Source organism: Electrophorus electricus, chromosome 1 (genome assembly GCF_013358815.1).
Source record: "Electrophorus electricus isolate fEleEle1 chromosome 1, fEleEle1.pri, whole genome shotgun sequence".
Classification (NCBI taxonomy): domain Eukaryota; kingdom Metazoa; phylum Chordata; class Actinopteri; order Gymnotiformes; family Gymnotidae; genus Electrophorus; species Electrophorus electricus.
In genome coordinates, this window is record NC_049535.1 from 6277501 (window position 1) to 6301984 (window position 24484).

General features: G+C 49.0%; 1 protein-coding gene across 2 annotated transcripts in view; it reads left to right on the forward strand.

The window, feature by feature from the left end:
• The window catches only part of cemip (cell migration inducing hyaluronidase 1), a 65351-nt gene that overhangs the window by 33513 nt on the left and 7354 nt on the right, over positions 1-24484 (forward strand). For both annotated transcript variants that reach the window (XM_035523592.1, XM_035523595.1), the window contains exons 3-20: positions 1064-1201; positions 1772-1910; positions 2084-2320; positions 2408-2587; positions 4612-4682; positions 4854-4949; positions 6339-6460; positions 6681-6828; positions 9250-9441; positions 16436-16605; positions 18163-18372; positions 20038-20243; positions 21581-21650; positions 21919-22047; positions 22589-22674; positions 23031-23162; positions 23935-23970; positions 24290-24445. In XM_035523592.1, coding sequence (XP_035379485.1) covers positions 1064-1201; positions 1772-1910; positions 2084-2320; positions 2408-2587; positions 4612-4682; positions 4854-4949; positions 6339-6460; positions 6681-6828; positions 9250-9441; positions 16436-16605; positions 18163-18372; positions 20038-20243; positions 21581-21650; positions 21919-22047; positions 22589-22674; positions 23031-23162; positions 23935-23970; positions 24290-24445 — 2518 coding nt within the window. The remainder of the gene's footprint in view (positions 1-1063; positions 1202-1771; positions 1911-2083; positions 2321-2407; positions 2588-4611; positions 4683-4853; positions 4950-6338; positions 6461-6680; positions 6829-9249; positions 9442-16435; positions 16606-18162; positions 18373-20037; positions 20244-21580; positions 21651-21918; positions 22048-22588; positions 22675-23030; positions 23163-23934; positions 23971-24289; positions 24446-24484) is intronic.

Genomic DNA, 24484 nt, shown 5'->3' on the forward strand with positions numbered 1-24484 from the left:
AGGCATCGATACACTCCAAGATTAATAGGATTTTTTGGGATTTATTGCATAGCTGCATGTCTGCTCACATAAATGAATTTATGCCGGGCACGTCAGCTGATTGTAGTGATCGAGATGCTGCGGTTTGATGTTCCGCTGTAATGATTGGCAGTTTCTCAACCTCCAGCTTTGCAGGCATGATGGTGGTGTGTTTTTTTTTTTCTTGTTGTATTGCTGATTCACTCTCTATTCTGTGCAGAAAAGTTGGGTAATAAATTATTCAGTAAAGCATGTTTAATCTAAAGGCCTTTTTAAAATTCTTTAGTTATTGTCTTTTCATGACAATAAAGCAAAGTTCAGAGTTCATCTTTTCCTGACTGGAGCTTGCAGGGCAGGCCAACCTTTAGACGTAATTTTCTTGTGTGTGTGTGTGTGTGTGTGTGTGTGTGTGTGTGTGTGTGTGTATGTGCATGTGAGTATGCATGCATGAGTATGCGTGAGAGCAGCTAAATTTGAGACCTAAAGAATTCCACAAACATACATTGTGTCTCTGTGTATGTCGTTTGAAAACAAGAATGTGCATGCATGTATCTTGTCCAACCACTTACTTTGTGTGTGTGTGTGTGTGTGTGTGTGTGTGTGTGTGCAGGGTTTATTCTGCCTTGCTAGGATACTCCACCCAGCAATGTTTTTTTTTTTTTTTTATCACCATTCCAGTGAAATGTGTACCAAAAACCATCATGGCAGAAATAGCTCAAATACTTTTTGCTTATGAGATGAATAGCTTTAATAACTCTGATCTTAATCACTTATTTATTTAATTAATTTAATAAATGTATTTAACTACTGTTTCAACTACTGGCACAATGTTCATTGTGGTGCTACACTTGAATGATATTAAAAAAGCAAATATATTAACTTTGTTTTGTTTGATGTGGTTTATTTTGGCAGCAGCTTATTAAATTGGTCACAAAATATTTCTCCCGTGTGTGTGCATGTGTGTGCGCGTGTGCGTGTGCGTGTGTGTGTGTGTGTATGCGTTTGTGCATGTGTGTGTGTGTGTGTGTGTTCCTGCACTGTGTAGTTTGCCCAGATAAGATCCCTGGCCTGCAGCCGTGGACTCCAGGCTTCAGTGAGGCCCACCACGTAACCATCGGCTACGGCCGTAAAGTGCTCCTTATCTCCTCTGCCACTGTCCACTCCATCGAGATCGTCAACGGAGGTATGTCACCTCCCTTCGGTAGCAGAACGTCACATATAACCCCCAACTATGGGCCTCCATATCAGAAACTAGGAGGAAGTAAAGACAAAGACCACCATGATGAGACATGCGCCCCTTTGATAATGGGATGCTTTGGTGGGCATAACCTCACTTACGTTGTGGTTGCTGTCCAGCATTTAAAGAGTGGAGGCTGAATAATGCGAAACTAGCTCACCCAATGTCATTTTATTGAACTTTCTACCCCCTCACTTTGATATATCCATGAGCCATTATAATGTCAGTTATCTTGACATGGGAAAACAAGACACCTGCTAGCCAACCCCACATGGGTGCTTTCCATGGCTGTGGTTATAAAGGCATATGCCACACATGCTTGTGTTAACGTGCTTTAACAGAGAATCTTCCAGAATGATCACTCCAGGTGCACGTTACCCAGCTGGCGAGGGGATTCCCTGGAGAGCGCTTCCTCCAGTGAACCTTGTGTTTGGCTTAGAGACGCAGCCTCAGGGCCTTATAAGGAAAACCGGTGTGGCTGAGTCACGGGGGGGGGGTGTTCTGCGTTTGTTCTAGGGAAGCTCGTGATTGCTGACACAAACCGGCCCATCTTGCTGCGAACCAAGCACATTCTCATTGGCAACAACGGGGAACTCCACATCGGGAGTCCAGACTGCCCATATAAAGGAAACCTCACCATCTCTCTCTATGGCCGGTAACTCAGCAGCCCCGTCAGATTGTTCAGGAAATACCGACTGGAAGCTCTTTGAGTCTTCACTAACTTACTAACACAGTCTAACACAGTCTACCACAGTCTGTCACCTTTAGCTGACTGATAGATTCATCAGCGTTTTGCAAAATATTGATTATCTTCGGTTTCCCGAACAGGTCAGACGACAGCGACGTTGAACACAGTTATTTTGGGCGAAAATATATCGGCGTAGGAACGGGCGGAACCCTGGAGATCCACGGTGAGAAGACGCTGTCGTGGACGTTCCTGAACAAAACCCTTCACCCCGGAGAAGGCAACGAGAACAGCTACCACTTTGAGAGGAGCTGGGGCAACAGGGGCATCATCGTTCACGTCGTCGACTCCAAGACGGGGGAGGTGCTCCAGTCTGACAGGTCAGCGCACGTGGGTGTATGTCTGGGTCTGCGAGCGCGCACGTGCGTGCCTGTGTGTGTGAATGTGTCTTTGCACCGTGTTTGCAGGTTTGACACATACCGCAGTAAAGACGAGAGCCGGCGTCTGGCCCAGTATGTGGAGGACGTGAAAGACGGACAGATCTTGGCCATGGTGGTGAACGACGAGGGCTCCAACAACCTGGAGGACTCAGCCAAGAAGGCCCTCTCCAAGCTGGGCAGCCGCCACTTCCATCGGCTTGGCTTCCGGTATCTCTCCCTCTCGCTCTCCCTCTCTCTCTTCCTCTCTCTCCCTCTCCAGATTTTTGGCTTTCTCTAGTCACGTTAGTAGGTGTTGAAAGGCACCACTCGGACCCCTCGCTCAGGGTGGGCGTGCAGCTTCACAATCTGGTCCTTGGACGCAGACGGCAAAGACATCTTGGTGTGAATCTACGCTTAACTGGATGCATTTCCATTCTTTACTCAAGCGCTCACCCACCCAACATCTGCCACCTCTGCCTTTATACATGATTCAGTCAACAAGTCGAAACAAACTAGTCATACAAAAGTTTGTTTGTATGAAAATAATCAGCAAGTTGACAGTTTCCTAACATCTCCCATAATTACAGAGGTTAGAAACGGGAGACTGAAAAAGTGTCAGTTTTACGCTCGTTTTTGTCAATAAAGTCGAATGCCGGGAGAAGGCACTCCTCTCGTAAGTCCCTCTCTGAATCCGACATCCCGTCGCTCCATTAAGCGTTGCTGCAGTGCACCTCCTGCAAGCTCCCCGCTTTAATTACCAACCACATAAACAGGCTCAGGGAGTACCGTCCAAGACCAGCAGCCGAAGTCTCAGAGCAGCTGCTTCTCACTCAGCACCAGAATCCGCCACACACCCGACTGCTGGCAAGGCCGTGTCCGAGCCTGTCTTTAATAACAAGAGCAGATGGTTATCTCTGATCCAGGTCTGCCTCTGCGCCTCCGAGGAGGCACTCGAGCTGGTTTATCTCGCGCCGAAAGACTCGCGCGCTCGCCGCCATTTTCTCCCCTCGATCTGTACGCAGTGCGGCCCTGACGGAGCAGACCTCACTAAGCCGATTCCTGAGCAATGTCAGGAACGCCGAGACAAACGGAACGAGCTCTGAGAGCGGCGAGTCGAATCTGGCAGGTCGAGCGGCGACTCCTCCGTCAGCCTAGGCTTTGTTCCAGCGTCCAGAATGCTGCCAGAATGCGCATCAGAGCTGCCTCCTGCTTCCGGAAGCACCGGCTGGTCAGGACGGAGTCAGTAGCGCAGGCACCTTTGTGACATGTGCGGTTTTGTGAAAGTCTGGGCCGCAAATCTGAAAACCGGCACCCGCTGTAAACATCCAGGGAAGCCGACAGGAGGAGAAGTTTACACACGTGCGCCTTTAAGCATTTTTACGTGCGGTTAGGTGTTCACACAAAAAAGGAAGCAGAAAACAAGAGAATGAGAAATAATTCCTTTACTGCTGCCATCTCTCCCCTAAAACACACACACACACACACACACACACACACACACTACCACGAAGGATGTTCAGGACGGGGTGTTATTTGTGGTGTGTCTAGCCCATTTTAATATGCAATAATTTTGTAAGTAACAAAAAGTTTATTGGTATTGCCCTTATTGCGATACGATTCTAAGAATCTAATTTGCATATGTTTGCCAGGGCCTTTTCTTCATGGTATTTCTGCATGGGGAAGTTAGAAGGGAAACGAATTTTGTTTGTTTACTTCATCATCTTTCTGCCTCCCATCTCTCTCTCTCTCTCTCTGTCTCCCTACTTCTTCTTTTTTATATTCCTCCTTTCCAGTCTCTCACTCTCTCTCTCTGTTTCACTTATTCGGTTGTCTATATAACTGTAAGATCCCTTAGTGCTGCTTTAGCTGAACAGTGGAACTGTGCCAACGCCATCGTCAGCCCGTCTGCGTCTGTGCGAGGCGAACTCTGGCGCTGTAATTACACTGCCTGTCAAGAGACTCTCAGGCTTGCCACTCACACCTTAGGTCAACATCACTTACAGAGCAGCACATGAGAACGTTTGTCGAAGGCACGACGTCTCAGTTACTGCTCCCCTCTACTCTTGTAAACCTGTCTGTGGTTCTGTTGGTCTCTCTTGGCTAATCGGATGTTTGTCCTTCTGATCTCACCACCTCTGTTTCCGGTGTCGTCTTTTGCTGATGTGTCTTTTCTTTGTACCTCTTCTCCCCATTTCTCTCTCTCTCTCTCTCTCTCTCTCTCTCTCTCTCTCTCTCTGTCTATATATCTGCAGGCATCCATGGAGTTTTATCACTGTGAAAGGGGAGGCATCTTCAGCCGTGGAGGATCACGCCGTTTATCAAGGTGCTCACAGCGGGAAAGCACGCGTCATGCTGACACGGGCCTGCACAACCTCGTGCTCACATCCCTTGTGTTTGTGTGTGTTTGTGTGTGTGTGTGTGTGTGTGTGTGTGTGGGTGTGTGCACGCATGCATTTGTGTGTGCACGTGTGTTTTCCACGGGGGCAAAATTTAGGAACGAAGGCCTCGTCGGAGGCTAGGAGCTCCCGTACCTTTCACTCGGGTTACGGAGAACACTTCACCATCACTACTGTCAGTCAGTGGGTACAGGGTAAGATAACCTTCTCTGCTCTCGCACCTCCACCCGTATGTCTCCACCTCCACCCTCGCACCTCCACCCTCATGTCTGCACCTCCACCCTCGTGTCTGCACCTCCACTCTCGCACCTCCACCCTCATGTCTGCACCTCCACCCTCATGTCTCCACCTCCAACCTCATGTCTGCACCTCCACCCTCGCACCTCCACCCTCATGTCTCCACCTCCACTCTTTCACCCTCCATCCTCATGTCTGCACCTCCACCCTCATGTCTCCACCTCCACCCTTTCACCCTCCACCCTCATGTCTGCACCTCCACCCTCATGTCTCCACCTCCACCCTTTCACCCTCCACCCTCATGTCTCCACCTCCACCCTTTCACCCTCCACCCTCATGTCTGCACCTCCACCCTCATGTCTCCACCTCCACCCTTTCACCCTCCACCCTCATGTCTGCACCTCCACCCTCATGTCTCCACCTCCACCCTTTCACCCTCCACCCTCATGTCTGCACCTCCACCCTCATGTCTCCACCTCCACCCTTTCACCCTCCACCCTCATGTCTGCACCTCCACCCTCATGTCTCCACCTCCACCCTTTCACCCTCCACCCTCATGTCTGCACCTCCACCCTCATGTCTCCACCTCCACCCTCATGTCTCCACCTCCACCCTCATGTCTCCACCTCCACCCTTTCACCCTCCACCCTCATGTCTTCACTGCAGCCTCCATTCCTTTTCCTGCATCACATCATGGCATTTAAATTATTATTATTATTATTTAGTTTTTCATCAAGCAGCATAATTAAAAGATATCTTAGTAACACAGGTGCATTAAATGTAATAATGTAATATGAATATTCTGAATATTCTTGGATTATTGATTAGAAAAAAGAACAGGAACAGTGTACAGTGCTTGAGAATGTTTTAATGCACAGCCCGACCGTCCGACCTGTCCATTTACTCTGGAGCATTCTGTCATGTATAACATACCAACGTTTTTTGTGCCATTACCCATAATCACGATCCAGTGTCTACCACGCCATGCAGAGCCCTGCTACTGATTATAGACAAACTCAAGAAGGAGTGAGGATATTGTCTGAAATTGAGCAGCTGCTTCTGTCAGTGTCATTTATTGTGCATGATTTGAATGCAGCTCCACAAAGCAGACACGATACACTGTTGCTGTGTGCCCTGTATACATGCAGCCGCACACGGGAGGCCTTCAGTTATCTCCATACAAATACTGTTTGACAGAGAATGGCAAAGCAAGGAGCTTCCAGATGTAATTCACACTAATATCCTCACAGACTTTGTCAGTTAGGCAAGTCAGGAAAGGTAGCAGTATATGACTGTTATCTCTAGTCTGTGTGTGTGTGTGTGTGTGTGTGTGTGTGTGTGTGCAGAGTCTGAGTGGACTGAGTGGTTTGATCGTGATAATGAGAGAGGATCAGGAGACTGGGAGAAGCTGTCTGACCTTCACAAGGCTTTCCCAGAGCGTCTGTGCAGTAACCCCCTGGATATTGAGGTAGATACACATGCAAACACCCACAATTTGAATCAGCTACAGTGCCGGCTACAGTGCCAGCTACAGTGCCCCCAGTCATCTCTATCTGCTATAGCTTCGTGTCCATGCTTCTAGATATCAGTTTTCATAAAAGTGTTTTAACAAAATACGGCTAACAAACACAACTGTCCTGGTTCAGTTCTGCCGTATTTACCCGTGCATTCATTACTTCTGACATCAGGCTGAGACCCTCGATGGCATCCCCGCCAACATGACTGGCGAAGTGTTTTCCAAGTTCGACCGGAGCTACGGCTTTGTGTGCCTCAACAAAGACCAGGCGGAAGGGATGTGCCACAACTACCGCGTGCGCTTCCTCTGTGGCAAGCTTGGTATGTGCAGAACACTTCACCCTCTCCGCTCAGAGCTCCGCCCTCCGCTCCTCCGCTCCTCCGCCTAACTCTTCCCGGCACGTTTGGTGCCTCACATTTGTGCGGTACAGTGGCACGCGCGCGGTAGGATTTGGAAACCCGGCACCGATCGGTGCGTGTTGGGGCTGGCCGGCTCACGTCTACCCGCAGTAATTCCCACCCCCCAGCCATGACGGGGGTGGGTGGGGTGCGAGAGACGCGGAGGTTGGCACGCACAGGCAGACAGGAGGTCGGGGCTTTCTCCGAGCAACTGGATCGCACCGGCGTGGCAGAGATAAAGAGATAAGCATACCTGGAGCGGAAGCGACCGTGGCCCCGCTCGGGTTCGGCTGCTCTTGGAGTGGGGGGGGGTGTTGCATGAATCTACCGTCACTCATCGTCGAGGGCCGCTGGCGCTGCGAGATCAGCGGAGATCGAGATAACGATCGGCTCGAGGAGCACCAGGGGAGACGTACGCATGCTGACAAAGCACCTTCTCCTCCTGGTTCCAGGCTGCAGCCTGTCCGCCCAGCTCAGTATGACGTTACTGAGGCACGCTCCGCCTCCCGTTTCTGGGCTACGCAGGGGTCCCAACATCACAAGGCTGTTTGTTTTGTTTCTAAATGAGTGGAGCTGGAATCGTCTCCAGAAAGGTATTGGTGGACCGCGGAGCTGCTAACATATTTTCAGTTCAATTGTAGCTGGAGGCAGTAAAAGCGCTGTGGAAATGGTGGAGTACAAACACTTCTGCCATTTGCAGTTGATTTAGATGTTTCCAGGAATGCACTGGATTCCAAGGTCAGTTTTGACGGATGTCAGCTGTTGTCTATGGAAGCACTTATGTGGTATGTTCAATGTCAGCCATAGAGCTGGTTGAAATATATGTGAAATCATTTTTGTACATACGAAAACATATTTCACCTTATCGCTCATTTTCCCCATTTGTTTGCTTTTGCCCTTAACACTTATCTTCGTGACGTATGACAGCTCCCCCACACTGACATCGCATTTCCAAAACACAACCAAATTCTGCACATCAATTTTAACCCTCCCGCCACAATCGTGGTATGACACAGGAGCGAACTCTTTTCCCAGAGACTTGGCAATATTTCTCTTTCACAGCATCGCTGGAATTGCTAGTCTCTGGTCTTGACTCTTAAGTATTGTTACAGTCTCTGAATGTGCTAATGAATACTATTGTACTTCAAAGTCGTCCCCTTAAGCGGGGCCGCGGCCGCGTCAAAGACAAGCGCTCAGACAATGAGACTGCTGATCCGAGGCCATGCCCACGCCTCTCATCTCCCGCTGAGCTCCACAGGGCCTGTGTGCGGAGAGATGACCACCGACCAGTGCGCCGCCTTAAACTCTCCGTAAGGGTCGCTCACGTTAAAGTGGCTCACGCTGACTGTGATTAAGGGACATTCTTTAGGCGCTGAATTGACTCCGCGTGGTCACATTCTTAGTGACGGAACGCGGCGGTCGATCACGCGGCAGGCGAACGAACATTAAGAGAAGGCATATTTAGATTTCGCCGTTTTTGCTAATGGGCAAATCACTCACGCCACACCCCGCAGATAATGGCCAGGCTTGGAGAGAGAGGGGAGGTAGTTAGAGAAAGGAACTTTCCTTGGATCGCCTGTCTCGCCCCAGAGAGAGCTGGAGCAGAGCCAGCCGTGTGCTATAGATCCGCCCGCCGCCACCTTGGCTGGGATATAATACTTTTCCATTCTCATTCAACGCCGGCATTGTGCCTTACTTATACTTGGCAGTCAATCTTTGCGAATAAGGTGTGTGTTTCTCCATAGATCAACATTTATTCCTCCCATTCATTTCCAGTCTTGCCTCTGAGAAGTCAGTGCGAGTGGTCTACATGTGTCGTTAGTCACGCGCGGTGTCACTGTTGGCGTTCACCCCTGATGACCCAAATGTTCCTACGACTGTGAGGTGGTCACACTGAAATTCTGTCCAAGTGTTTGAAAGTGTTTTTATCATTTGTATCAAGAGGTTGCTGACACGTTTATGGGAAGCACAATTTTAATCTAATCTGTCCCAAGTGGTTTATTACTGGAGGTTTTGTTATTCATCCACGTGGAGGCTCTCTCTCTCTCTCTCTCTCTCTCTCTCTCTCTCTCTCTCTCTCTCTCTCTCTCTCTCTTATATATTTATTTATTTATTTATTTATTTATTTATTTATAGACCTGGGCAGCATGTAGTTATTCTCCACCTATACTGATGAGAAGTTCATTTTATATGGTATTATAATAGATTACAAGACTCATGCCGAACAGAACAAATGTAAAGCAATACGAGCAATATAAAAACAGTAACAGTATATTTGTGTGTGTGTGTGTGTGTGTGTATGTGTGTGTCTGTGTGTGTGTGCGTGTGCGCGCGCGCGTTCAGTCCGACCACAGGCCTCTGTCTCCATAGACACCCTCTCCAACTGCAGCGTGTTGGAGCTAGCGGACGAGCCCCAGGGCTGGCGGCCCGGACACCAGCTGGTGGTGGCCAGCACCGACTACTCGATGCACCAGGCTGAGGAGTTCAGCGTGCTGCCCTGCCCCACCTGCAGCACCAACCAGGTCAAAGTGGAAGGTACGTCCCGGGCCGGCCCGCCAAGAGGGTAGACTCAGCTGGAGATGAATGGATGCCCTGAGGCGGTCACGTCCTCCCAGAACATTTACAGCTTGATGTAGTGAGAGCATTAACAGAGACAAAATGAAATATTTGACAGGCTACAACCATTACTTGTGTGTCTGAACAGTACATGTTCCCAACAAAGGGCATTAATGGATGTGATGTACATAATACTTAGATCAAGTGAATATTGAATGGGATTTGCCAGTTTTTCTGTTAGTATTATTGATTTATCATTGATAAAAAAAAACTGGACACGTGAAGCATATTCTGAGGCCATGTGTTATTTAGGTAAAATAATTCCCTTTGTTAGCCAATCAGTCACCCAAACAGGAAGCTTGTTAATATGGCAAATTGATTGAATCAGAAAGGGCATCGGTATATTGCACAAATTGAATGGAAGTGCTGTAAATAGTTGTTTTGCCCAGCAGCCCATGTAGGATCTCACGAAGATGTCGTCATGGCGACACAGAGGGCAGAGTGTGTATGCCAGAGTCACATGACAAAAATGACGCTCGCAGTAATTAGAGAAAAAAGTCCTCCATCCACTATGGGTTCATCTCTGTCTCCCACGTGTTCAGGTAAACTCCGAGGCTGTGGCGTTAGCCCACTACACGGCACTGTCACCCCATGTGTTTGAACATGTGGATGTGTTTCCTTTCCATGACTGACTTAGAATCTGATGCAGTGGTGTGATGGTTGCCAAGTGCCAAAAAAATAAATAAATGGGAAAAAAAGGCCAAGTAGCATATTCATTGCCTAGGTGACATGAGCTTTCCTGTGCAGAAGCTACGCTTAACTATGTTGAGTGGAATCTTTCCTCTTGCTTATTCTGGAGGCGTTCCTCCCTGACCCCGGAGCTGGCTCTAGACACGGGGACGATGGAACATGGGAAAACACCAGAAGCTTTATTTTTTTCTCCCTCTGTTGCATAAAACACCCCCGCCGAGTTCAGCCGTAGCCTGGCACCCGGTCAGAAAATCTCCAGTAAGCACAAGCCAGCCGTGCGTTCAGCCATGCATTGCATTAGAGCGCCCGCGCTTCCTGGAGCTTGTGCGCGTGCCACAAGGCTGCAGAGCGCAGGTGAGTTTAGTGCACCGGAATGGCACAGCCTTTGACTGTTTGGCTTTGACGCTGCACGCAGATTGAGCCCAAGGACGGAGCGGGGGTGTGGCTGCTGGATTATCTTAAGGTCAGACATGCAGTGCTGCCGGCAGAGTGTGCGTCTCCGGGAGAAGAGAAACTTGCATGATCTGATATAAAATCCCTCACACGCACACGAATCACCCCTCGCTGAGTCATGTTTACATGCTGATTCTGCAGGAAGGATTTTAATCCAGCTGTGGCTCTGAGTTGACATTTAGGAGATAAGTATTATACCGATACGTATAACGTTCACGGAGATACAAAGATATGTTCACACACGCTAGCACACACTCTGATTGACACACACATATGTGCACTTGGAAATGGAATTTCATTAATAGCAAATTTGTTTTGTTATGTGTCTGTATGACTCCAGCCCATTTGAACTTTTTGGATGGCAACACACACACACACACACACACACACAAAATACAATTCTGTTGAGGCTCATTTGATTTTTATTGCAGCCTTCCAGTCTGTTTTCGATGTCCTCCACGGTTCCAGAAGCAGGGCTCCTTTTCTGCCTTTAATGGGATAGGAGAGAAACTCTCTGGATTTCAAAAGGTTAAACAACCACCGAAAACAAACACACCTCTGCTGTCATCAGCTAGGAAAAGCCACGCCGATAATTGCTCTACCCCGCAGGTGTCCGGGGTAACATTACTCCTCTAACTTTACCCGCCTCTCATGAGAAGGTCTCCATGCACGCACAAAACTGCAGGCCCCTTCTCCAGTGTCACAGAGACAAAGTGCGTTGCTTTCATTAACTTCATTCTTTCTCATATTATTTTGCTTTCCCACGTCGGTATACATGCAATGATTCAGAGTTGTCCCATGAACAGAGCTGGCTTTTCTCTCATTGCTGAGATTCAGTTCTTTTTTTACCACTGCAAGCTTGCTGTTGAACTCGTGCTTCAGTTTGTTTTACCCCACACCGGTAGGTTGGTCAGCGGCGGTGCGAATGGTAGCCGGAACCTCTGGACGGACAGCATCACGACCCATTTACCCCATGCTGTTATGTTCAGGGGCTCAGACGCACAGCCTTTCTGCTTGAACAGTTCCTGTTCCGCAACGGCGGCTAATCAGCTGAGCTGATCTAAATGACTTGTGCGTTTTTTTTTGCTGCACGTCCCAGTCCTTTATGAGGAGGCTTCTGTGTATTTCATAGCAATTCTTTTGCTGACAGCCCTGGCTTTTAACGTTGAGCGATGCTTTTCCACATCAAACACACGTGTGCCTTTGGCTTTTGCGAGTCGATATTACTTATGTCACTGCCCAAGGTGTATTCCATTCCACGCTGAAAACACATCTGCATGAAACCTGGAACAAAAGGAAAAGTAAGTGCAAGTGAAAAAGCAGCAAGGCTGCATCTCAACTTGAATTAAGGATGGCTCATTTGCTATGGAACGTGGAAAGAATTTGGGAGGATTCTTCTAATCTGATTAGAAGTGGCTGTAGCCTCTTATGGTCTCGGAGCGCTTTGGCTGCGAGGAACACCTGGGGGAAACATTCCAATAAGAACTAGAGAGCTTTCCCTCCAGCACAGGGAGAAGTTGTGTGGGCTTTTAGGCCAAGAGGCTAGAATGCTTTTGGACCAATCCCCCACTCAGCATCCTCCTTAAGAAAAAGTCACAGTGAAAGCGCTCTTGGGTTTTGCTCGATGTAAGGGACGCACAAAACGTATGCGGAAGCTTGCCCGAGGAGCCCGGCTGCAGAAAGCCATTTTACTTTTCCCTCCTTTTATCTTTCCCAACCTGTCTTGTTGTCCCGTCTCTATCTGGTTCGATGTCTGGAGTGATTTTTCATCCTCTGAGCGTTTTAGTGCTCTGTCAGGCCTCCCTACCTGTCTGTCGATCTCTGCCTCACCAGACGCCCCGGCACGCGTCTCCGCGGGGCGCTTCGCTCGCTCCCAATCTCACAACTTTTCCCCGTAATTCCATATGACATCTTTCCACCCAGCCGGCTATGTGGCTCTATATATGGAAGGCAGACAGCTCTCGGCTCATCCATCTCTCCCTCGCAGTGATTCATCACTTCTAAGCAGCACGCACGCGCTCAAGCTGTTGATTATCAGGACCCAATCATGTCTATTCCTGGCTCCGAAGAGGGGTGTAATTAGGAAAACTTGTTGTCCTTGACTATGCTAGGTTGTTTTTTTTATTAGTTTTGTTGTTTGGTTTTTGCAGGTGTACAGAGACTGGTTTTGATAATGTTGCTGTCTAATGCTTGTTCAGTCTTTCACTGCATTGGGACTGTGGTGGATAAGAGACGGGATGCCTATTTTTGGGGAAACCCTCCAAAAAAAACAAACCTGGCCTTCCAGTTGGGTTTGCTGCGTAATCATTCTCACTCGTCTGTGTCGGCGCATTCCTGTAGCCTGGCAGTGGACACTTCAAAGCGTGCATACGATTCGCAGTGCAGCGGCGTACAAAGCTGCGTAGCGCCAGGCACCACCTCGCTTTCTTGCTGTTGGAGCGCTGCTGGAGCACACGGGTCAAGGTCTTCAGTTTCACACACATACACACACACACACACACACTGCCACACACTCATTAGACATGTGCATAGCTCACACTCAATTGAATTACCAGTCACGTATGTACTCCTAGCATCCATGGTTATCATACTGTGTGTGAGTGTGTGTGTGTGTTTGTTCTCTAATGATGTCAGGAGTATCAGGCATGTTTTAGTCTGAAAATCCTTAATGACATGCATTGCATGCCTGTAGACACAAGCACACGCATGCGCATACACAGACACACACACACACACACACACACACACACCTGCGTCTCTGAACATGTGCCTACACGCATACTTGAATAGCACCCAAGCCTTTCCTCCCCAGGGAAGGTCAGGGGTCGGCCTCTCATTACCTGTTGGCTGTAATTTGTCTTGCCTCTCCCCCGGAGCGGGGCAGATCGTGTTGTATGCAGGAGCCGGCGAGCAGATGGACACGGCACAACACGGCGCCGCCTCGTCGTTCATTACACACCTCCGCCGAGATGCCCCTCCGCGATACGGAGAGCGGGTGAAGATTTATGCGCTCTGTCTGTGGCCGGCACTGTCTCTCAGCTCCCTGCCAGATGCGAAAGGCGGCTTTGTCTTGTTGTCTTGTGCCCCAGAACCTAGGCTATGCTATGGCCAGTGCTGTGTTTTTATTGGGGGGGGGGGGGGGGGTTGTTGTTGTTGAATTCTGTCGCATTTTAAAAAACATGGTAGTTGTAATGACAGCCATTAGGTGTTCCTAAGTAAGCCTGAAGCGAATCGTTTTGCATGGTCTGTTGTCAAGATGGTGGAAACAACAGCAAGCACCTTCCTCTCTGACTTGCGTTCTATTTCACTCTTCACAGACACACAGGGTCTCTCTCACACACACACACACACACACACACACACACACACACACACACCCCAACAGTGGAAATGATGCTTGTCGACAGTATCATTACATGAGTGCTGGAAGATGTTCCAGAATGATGATAGAACTGCATTCTGAAAAGTGTGTATATGTAAGTGGCGTGTGTGTGTGTGTGTGTGCGTGTGCGTGCGTGCACATGCTGTATACATTAAGTAGAAACACTGCTTTACTAGAAACACCTCGCAGGTGTACAGTTGGACTCTATAATCCATCTGTTGCCTTGTGGGAGCCATTCTCTTTTGGCTTAGAAGCAGGTTGATACTGGTATATGTCAGGAGAGAGTGTGTGTGTGTGTGTGTGTGTGTGTGTGTGTGTGTGTGTGTGTGTGTGTGAAAGATAGAGAGAGGACTTAGAACAGATGTTGATGTGAAATATTCCTCTGTGCGCGCGTGTGTGTGTGTGTGTGTGTGTGTGCGCGCACACATGCTAGGTGGCAGCCAGGCAAACTGATAGACATGTAGCATCATCAGACAGGTAGAGACAAACAAAGATCTTCACTCTGGTCCCCCCTCCCCTCTCAACCCCCCACACCCCTCTTCTCTCTGTCGCTCTCATACCATTCTTATTTTTCCTCATCGTTCGATTCAGCTGCAGGTATATTCTTACTGAGCCTGGTCCTCTGTAAAACAATCCCAGAGCTGATCAGTGGCCTTATGTCGTCGTCAGGGTGACGGTAAACTCCTGCTGTCCTGAGGTGTCACCCATGATCTTAGTCATTAGTCATCCATGGAAACTGGAGTTTGCTGTAACTGCTGTACTGCAAGAGATTATCATGAATGAACGAATCTGTGTGTGTGTGTGTGTGTGTGTGTGCGTGCGTGTGCGTGTGTGTGTGTGTGTGTGTGTGTATGACACAGAGAGCACATCACATCTTGTAAATACCATTACAGCCAAGATTTAACATTACCTTTAAGACAGACACAGTTGCTGTCTGGTTATCCCTGTTCCATCACACACGCGTACACACACACACACACATCCTTACTGTCACGCTCATGTACACACTTACCACAACCCCCTCCCACCCAAAATCCAGTCAGACTTTGCTGGACATTCCATACGATGCGTACCCCGGGGAGACCCTGTCCTCTTCCGTCGGAGCGCTAGCATTACTGAACGCCCTCGCGTGTTTTAACCATGCGCATCTCGGAGTCGTGTTTCTGTCTCTTCTGTTCAGATTAGGACTGCCAGTGTGCCTGTCAGCCAGACAAGGTCACAACCGCTAGATAGTGCGAGTGTCTGGGTGTCATGCGCGACCGCACAGGAGGGCGTTGGTGTCCCAAAGGATGTGACACGGGGGCCGTTTCCTGTTTGTGATAAGCAGAGCCAGGGCAAGTCCTAGGTCAAACTGAAAGACGTCCCTTGCGCTCTCTCTCTCTCTCTCTCTCTCTCTCTCTCTCGTTCTCTCGCTTCCTGTTTCTCACCTTCTGTCTCTCAATCCACCTCTCTGTCTTTCACATTCATAAAGTCTCTCTTGTGTCCTCACACTTTTTGTTCTCTTTCTCTCTCTTGTCTCTCTCTCTCCCACTCTCTGTAGTAGCCACGCCTTCATTCTCTCTCTCTCTCTCTCCCCCTTCCATCCATACCTAGTTTACTTATCCATTTCTACTCCCTCTTGCTCCGTTATGAGCCACAGAGTTGTCCACAAACCACACGGCGATATTTCTGCCGCATAGCAATACTCCATCACATCTTCACAGCTCTTATGTCCTTCTCTCTCTCTCTCTCTCTCTCTCTCTCTCACACACACACACACACACACACACACACACACACACACACACACACACAGAGTTCATGCTGTCGTATTGCTTTGCTCTGTGGGAAGATACTGAGTGGCAGCAGGTGTCATGTGTACACTGTCAGTCTGTTTGTGTGTGTGTGTGTGTGTGTGTGTGTGTGTGTGTGTGTAAGAGAGAGAGAGAAAGTTTTTAATGGTTATAAAGGTGTCAGCTGCTTCCCTCACTTTGTGATGGCTGGTGAAAGCCAACAGTGAGTGTTGGTGGATGATTGATTATGCTGTATGACTGTGGGGGGTGAGCCCGGGAAAATGTACGTGCATATGTCTGCCTCTGAGAATGTGTGTGTGTGTTTGTGTCTGGATCTGCTGAGGCTGGTATGTAGTTAACCCTGGGATGCAGGATGTGCCCAAATTTCCTCAGCAGCCCTGCTGGATCTCTGTGCGTTCCACTGTCTCTTATTCTTGGCAGTACAGATCTAAAACGCCACAAAAACATATTCACTTCTGTGAGAACAGCTGAAGTGAGAACAGCACGTGTATGCATGCCTACATGGGTGCGTTTGATAGCAGCTAAATATGCTTGATGGCTCTAATAATTTACATAAAGGCAGCCATGACAGCCATGTACGTGTGCACACGTGCAGGTAAACCAGCGTTCCAGCACATGGGAGAAATGGTGGATGGCGTGGACATGCGTGCGGAGGTGGCGCTCCTGAACAGAAACATCCTGATCCAGGGCGAGGTGGAGCCGGCCTGCTATGGCAGCGAGTCCTGCAAGTTCTTCACCTTCGACACGTTCGGAGGACACCTCAAGGTACGAGCCTCCCATAGCCCTGCCGTCCCATCGCGGTGCCTCACGTGTTTCGAGTCCTCGCGCCAAAGACGTCCTCGCCGTAGATTGGGGGTGGGGGCGTTTCAGCGCTGAGAGGTAAGATGGTGCCTCCAGCCAGACGTTCGCACCACGTCACATGTCAAGCAGAACAACACTGGCCTTCGGCAGGTTCTGGTGCAAACTGGGAGGCATGGCGAGTCTGTCAGCAAGCCCGCACACACACACGTGTGCATGTGTGTGTGTGTGTGTGTGTGTGTGTGTGTGTGTGTGTGAAAGGGTCACTCAGGCAGCTGGCTTCTCTAGTAATTGCTCCATATCTAGCTCCCTCCTCACCTTAGCTGTCATAAGGAAGGTTGCTGCCTTCTCCTTATGGAGAGAGAGAGAGAGAGAGAGAGAGAGAGAGAGAGAGAGAGAGAGAGAGAGAGAGAGAGAGAGAGAGAGAGAGAGAGCGGACAAACCAGCATTGTGCTTTGCACCACAACTAGGTCAGACCAGCTTATAATGACCCAAAGATACGAAGATCTGTTGAACGCAGGCTCGTGCTAATCAGTTTAGGAATGGGAATGCATAACCAAGTCCACAGTTGTCCCATTCATCATTTTCTTGAAGGCTACAAATGCTGTGAGTATAATTATGCAATTATTTTTGAGGATCATATATTCCCCATTGTAGAATGACGGTCAGCTCTAATTGTTCAGTAATTAGAAATATACCAATTATTACTCCGGACACACACATACTCACAGGGTCTGGCACCCTCGCCCTGTTTCAAACATCCGATCCAAACCGTTTCCTGGTCCGCCCTCTCCACCGTCAGAGGCTTCTGAACACCCCACCTGTCATTCCTTTCCACGAGGCAGTATTGAAACAATTAATGAGCTGCGTGATGTAGGTCAAACCGCAGCCTTGGCTGCAGTCAGGAACGGGAGAGCAGCCGGTATCCTTGCGACCGTCTCCTGTGAGACATCCGGCTACTTAATGCACTCCGATCCAGCCCTCCTTTCATTCCGCGGAGATGCCGGATGTTATATCGGATGTTATATAGGATGTTATATATTTTCATATGCATTGGCATAAAGACCTCGTCTAATCCCCCAGGGGTAGCTGTGAAACTCGCCATGCATGTAACCCCAAAGCTTTTGGGAAATAGATCTTAAATCTTTTTTACATTGATTAAAATTCACACAGCCTGGCATTTCCATCCTCACTGACTGATGACAACCTTTTGTGTCTCTCTTATTTCCATTTTTTGGTCTTTTGCCCTAATATTATTAGATTATTATAATATTATTTGATATTGGTCCCGATTCATTAATTCCTGGCACGACAACAGTGAAGTTTGTACATTCGTCTTTTATATACCTGATCATAATCCTTTCATCTTTCTTTCTTGCCCTCTCTCTCTTCCCTTTGTCGTGTGCGCTCACTTTTCTTCTTTTCTTTTTCTCATCCTCTTTTGCTCACTTTCTTCCTTTCATACTCTGTCTTTCTCTTGTTTCTTTTCTTTTGTGTCTCTCTCGCTCTCTCTCTCACTCTCAGGTTGAGCATGGTTTCAAGGCGGTGCATATCCAGGGTGTGGAGTTCGTTCATATGGGCCAGCAGTCCATGGGTCACTATCCGGTCCACTTCCACATGAACGGCAACGTGGACCAGAGAGGGGGCTACGACCCTCCCACCTACGTGAAGGACCTCTCCATCCACCACACCTTCTCACGCTGCGTCACCATACATGGCTCCAGTGGCCTGCTGGTGAGTGTCCTCCTTACTGGTGCTCTCCGCTAGGCTGGCCAATCAGAGAGCCCGTAAACGCTTGCCAGTGATTGGCGAGTAGAATCTGGTGCGTTATAGAGGGAAACCTGCTGAACTTAACTGTGCAGATATGTGTCTGCACTCCCTACCCCAGACACCATAGCCTGCATCTGAAACATCAGTAATAGAAGCTGCAACATGAAGCTCTGTCATTTTAAGCATATTTATTACAGTGTGTACCCGGCCAGCCTTTGTCTAAGGCTCGTGCTCCAGTCAACATCTAGCTGTCTTTGTTAGGCACCTGTAAACGGTGGAACAGATAGTAACACAGAGAGAAAGTCTGTTTGTGTGTGTGTGTGCGTGTGTGTGTGTGTGTGCGTGTGTGTGTGTGTGTGTGTGCGTGTGCGTGTGTGTATGTGTGTGCGTGTGTGTGTGTGTGTGTGCGTGTGTGTATGTGTGTGCGTGTGTGTGTGTGCGTGTGTGTATGTGTGTGCGTGTGTGTATGTGTGTGCGTGTGTGTGTGTGTATGTGTGTGTGTGTGTGCATGTGTGCGTGTATGTGTTATGTATGTGTGCATGTGTGTGTGTGCGTCTATGTTATGTATGTGTGTGTGCGTGTGTGTGTGCGTGCGTGTGTTATGTATGTGTGTGTGTTATGTATGTGCGCGTGTGTGTGTTATGTATGTGTGCACATGTGCATCATGGGAACACTTACCCAGACAGGGTTGAAGAGTTCACTGAGCTCCAGCTCTTCTGTGCTCTGTAAGACGGTAGAACCAGAGTGCTGTGAACCCGTCCCACCTCTTTACTGCACAAGCACACCTCCATCTGTCACCCCCAGCTGCCTCCCTAACAAGACCCCAAACGGCCACTCCACATCTCACACACACACACGTACACACACACACTCTTTAGCAGTGACACTTCTTGTGTGCAGCCCTGAGGAGGACCATGCTTGTGCTCGTATCTCAGACTTCAGCTCCTTCCGTGTTGACGGATTGTATTATATAGGAAACGGGATGCTCCGTGCTGTTGTGCAGGTGGTGGTGTATGAATTCTGCATTCTGACAGATACAGTTCCACTTCCTGCTAACGTGTCTAACAAGGCCGATTGTTTGCCCAGTGGTGGTCGTGTGATACACAGGGCTGCCTCCACACGCACCCACTTTCTTAACAGGCATCAGCACAAACCATTGAGGCTCAATCTCAGGTAATTGTCTGGCTAGCTTTGTGTGGGATGGGGGGGGGGGGGTCTGAAGCATCTGTGTTAAGTGTGTTTTAACACTGGCCACCTCCCCATATGAAGTGGGAAGTGAGAATGAATACATTCCTGAAATCCATATAGCCAGTACCGACTTAAGTGTGATTACTAGCCAATATAAATAACAACTGCATTGTAATTATCTTTAAGCGTGTAATGTAATTTCTTTTCAGACAGTGGAGATCTTTCTTACTTCCAGACAGGTCTTACTTTAATTACAGATATCTACATTTTTTTTTTTTCTGGCTGCAGTTTTGAACATTCAGTTTTAACATTCTGTTCCGCTACAATAAGTCTCCACACCCAAACCTCCCTTCCACGTCGTCAGACCATCAAAGGAAAACGGCTGCTACCCATCGCCCAGCAGCAACCGGCCCTAATGCCTGGAATGTGTCCTCACCGCAGGTGAAGGACGTGGTGGGCTACGACGCCCTGGGCCACTGCTTCTTCACGGAGGATGGCCCGGAGGAGAGAAACACCTTCGACCACTGCCTGGGCCTGCTGATCAAGGCAGGCACGCTGCTGCCCTCCGACCGCGACAGCAAAATGTGCCGCGGCATCACGGACGGCGCATACCCCGGTTACGTGGCCCGACCCCGGCAGGACTGCAGGTGATTGGTCAGACACGCACGGGCCCACAACCGGGGGGGCGTAGCACTGGAGAACGCTTTGATGGCGCCCCAAGGTTTTCCCGTCGCACGTAAAGAATGACCCGTGAAATGCGGCAAATGTCTAACGGCCTTCTCGGCGTTTCTGTGCGCGGGCGTGCGTATGTTTCACACGCTCGCTCACGATGACATGCCTCAGACATGCCGATTTGCTCAGCAATGCAATTCAGTCATTCAAGTTTCACACAAAAGGAAAACCTAATGGCCTGACCGTTTAAGATGTAAACAGTCCAATTAAATCAAGTCATTCAAGTTTTGAAATTAAATTGATAAATCGCCTACCTAATCAAACTTCTAGATATGGTCTCATTCTACCAACTACTAAAATGAACAGTCCACCTTAACACCGTATGATAGCCATGTCGTCCCCACATGTTAATTAGACGAGTGATTTAATTTTTTGTGATAGTTGCCATGCCTGTGATGTGGTTAATCTCGGTTAATCTCGTCTGATTAAGCAATGACAATCACAGTTTAAAATAGCCAGCTAGGACGCATTGGCTCCTCGCCTGACAGGCAGTAATGTTTCATGCCGCACATTTGGCTTTGGGACTCTCTGGGGAGCACTGTAGCTTATTTGAACACATTTTTTATTCAAACAGCCAAAACAAGCCTTTAAAAAGTTAGCACGGCATAGCATAAATGAGTGAATGAACGAATAAATAAAATAATAAATAAATAAATAAATAAAACAAAAATAAAAGCAGCAGGTACATCAGTGTTAAAAACCGTGTTACCTGCGGGGTTGCTGAAAGGGCAAACATAAGTTACAGTCTATACATAATAAGGCAGGGGAGGTTAGAAGACGTCTGCTGTAGCAGTTAGCAAGAACACATTTGTGAGATGAGATAAAGTATGCGGGAAACGGCGTGTAGGCCACGCAGATCGACCGAAACCGTAGATTAGTTTCCCCCCCCCCACTTAAACGTTCTGCTTCAAACTGACGTGTGAGCAGTGCCAGCCTGCCGAGGGTCGGATCTGAATGCGGCGAGCGGCTAAACGCAGGGCCGCGCGGCGCGCACACAAACACGGGCGCCTTTCGCTTCAGCGCGAGCTGGAGTCACGGCGTGGAGGCGAAGTCCGCGTGCGCGCGCCGTCACGAGACTGCTGGTTTGGCGACGTTTCCAGACTCGTGCGCAACCACCTCGGCACGAACAACGAACGATTAGCGTAACCGCACACACGGGCGGAGAAGATGTCCGCGTCCTCCTCATTAGACAGATTAGAGAGAGGCAAAAATGACAAGTGACGAACCCCCACCCGCTTGCTCTTTCCCACAGCGCCACCTCCACCTTCTGGATCGCAAACCCCAATAACAACCTCGTGGACTGCGCGGCCGCAGGATCGGAGGTGAGTAGCATCGCTACGGCCGTGCGTCTGATTAATGACCCGAAGGAGTGAATTGATCAACTGATTTACGGAGCTGCAGGGTTTGTCTCATGCCTGTTTAAAAAAGAATTCACGCAGGTTGAGAGAGAGAGAGAGAGAGAGAGAGAGAGAGAGAGATAGAGAGAGAGAGAGAGAGAGAGAGAGGCAGAGGCAGAGGGAGAGAGAGAGAGTGCCTTGGTACTGTGCCTGTTGGTATGTGCCTTATGACTGCGTGTGTGGGTGTCCCCAGGAGACGGGATTCTGGTTCATTTTCCACCATGTCCCCACGGGTCCATCAGAGGGAATGTATTCTCCTGGCACTACTGAACATACTCCAATGGGGCGCTTCATTAACAACAGAGCCCATTCAAACTACAGGGTGAGTGTGTGTGTGTGTGTGTGTGTGTGTGTGTGAAAGGCAGCAGAGACCACCCTCCACTGCCCATCATTCTCCCAGCGAGGACGCTCCAGGGAGAGAATAGTGTGCTGTGGATAAGGAGGCGTGAGGGAACTCTGTCTCCCCACTATGGCCCACCATCTCAGAGACCCCTCATAATCACGTCCCTCCACCAGCCTTTCCTAATTGAAGTATGAAGTATTAAGCAGACGCCTTGAGCTGCAAGGCTTCCCAAAGCCATGGAGCAGACCACATAAAAACACAGTGGCCTTGGGTTGCCATGCAGACAGTAATGTGGTCACCCAGGGCAACTCCACTGCTTAACAGCAGGCTGAGTCCCGGTGGGAATTAGTAAGAATATGCTGTCATCTTTGTTTTCAGTCTTGTGTCATTAAATTGGAATACAAGGCAAAGTTTAGTGTCATTGCGGGTAATCAAGAAGCTTTGAGGATTAGCAATAACTGAGCAAGCAAAAACAAACAAGGCCCTTTTGTGAGTTCCCCCTTTTATGGGTTCTTGGCAGGCCGGAATGATTCTGGACAACGGGGTGAAGACCACTGAGGCTAATGCCAAGGATAAGAGACCCTTCCTCTCACTCGTAGGAGCAAGGTTAGTCATACAGACACACACACACACACACACACACACACACACACACACACACACACACACACCCATACTGCACACACACATTATTAAACTGTTAAAACTGTAGCAGCTACAGACTAAGCATGTGTCTGCGTCACTCTGAAATATTCTACACTTGCACACAGAGCGCAGGAGCTGTGTTCCTAAGGCGTCATGGCCTTAGTGCTGTTTTTAGATCAGTTTTTACAGTTATTCACAGAACAGCACCTCCCTCCAAAGCTGATCCCAAACCAGCGCCACTCTTGCACCTTTCTGCTCACGCTGTCTTCACCCGCCGGTGAGTACTAAGCTGTGCGTGAATCTGTCGTGTGTGGCAGGTATGGTCCGCACCAAGACGCCGACCCCTTGAAGCCCAGAGTCCCGGCGCTCATCCACCATTTCGTTGCCTATAAGAACCAGGACCACGGAGCCTGGCTGAGGGGGGGGGACGTGTGGCTCGACGACTGCCAGTGAGTACGCTCCTCAGAGAGCAGGCTGCCTTTAAGCCACCCGGAGACCAGATCAGTTTCAATGGTTTGCCTGGCTGGCCGTTGCAACTGATAAAGCTGTTAATACATCAGCGCGAGGGTTTCCGATTTTCTACGAACGAGTGTTGTGCTTTGGTTCAACTTTATGTGTATTATTTGAAAGCAGCATTTCAACACTGCACTGCCTGAGCCCCACTTGTGTGTTTTTTTAGAGACTAACCAACCCAGAAGCGATCCCTTAGCCAGTCCGTGATATGTCTCGAACCAGGCGATAAAAATGCACATTTTCTGAACACCTGCCACAGGTGTTCTGGGCGCTGGAACGATACAAATCCACCAGATATTTTCCTTTTCGCGCTGATCTGAGACCAGTGTTTGACAAAGGTCTGAAACCTGGTTAGTGAAAGGAGGTGGGCTATCCTTGTATTTCTGTGTACAAAGGCAGCATCACTGTTCAGCACTGACCTGAAGCCAGCCAGTTTATAACCGCTATGTAAAAAAACGAAATACAGACGTACGGGTCTTACCGCCCACCGTTCACGTAGCTTAGCCTTGGGGGAAAATAGAACAAAAGGCCTTGTTACCTCACTGTTCTGCCATTGGTGGGACGATTATTATAGCTGGAATCGCCTGATCATATCAGTCAGTCAGAATTGCCTGCATGCTGTAGGTTGTATTGAATGTGTCTTGGCCTTGTTGATTAGGTGCGAGTCATGTGACCTACCCTGACCTCTGGGTCTTTATCGTTTTGCAGGTTCGCTGATAATGGCATCGGGCTCACTCTTGCCAGGTAGAGCCGCTAATCACCCCCTTTTCCTCTCCTTCACACACGTTTCTTAGTTGAAAAGGGGGAAAAAATGCACGTTTATGTTTTCTGAATGCATTATAGTCCCCTGTGCTGGGGCTGTAATTGGAAAATGCCATATAAGGGAAGCTTGTTGAGATGCATTGGGGAAATCAGGGGCTTTGAGAGAGTGTGAAAGTAATTCAGCAGTGTGAAGGTAGCTGCTCCAGGGACCTGATGTGCATGCATGACATGGACTGTCTGCAAGTTCTTCTCTCAGTGTGTGCGTGTGCGCGTGCGTGCACATGCGCTCTTGTGTGTGTAGTGGTGGTACCTTCCCAGATGATGATGGCTCCAAGCAGGAAGTGAAAAACTCGCTATTTGTAGGAGAGAGTGAGAACACAGGAATGCCCGAACCCGATAGACGCATCTGGGGCCCCGGTGGGGTGGACCACCGTGGCAGAACCCTCCCCAGAGGAGTGTAAGCATCTCCACACCTAAACCCTCGTCATCCCACCCC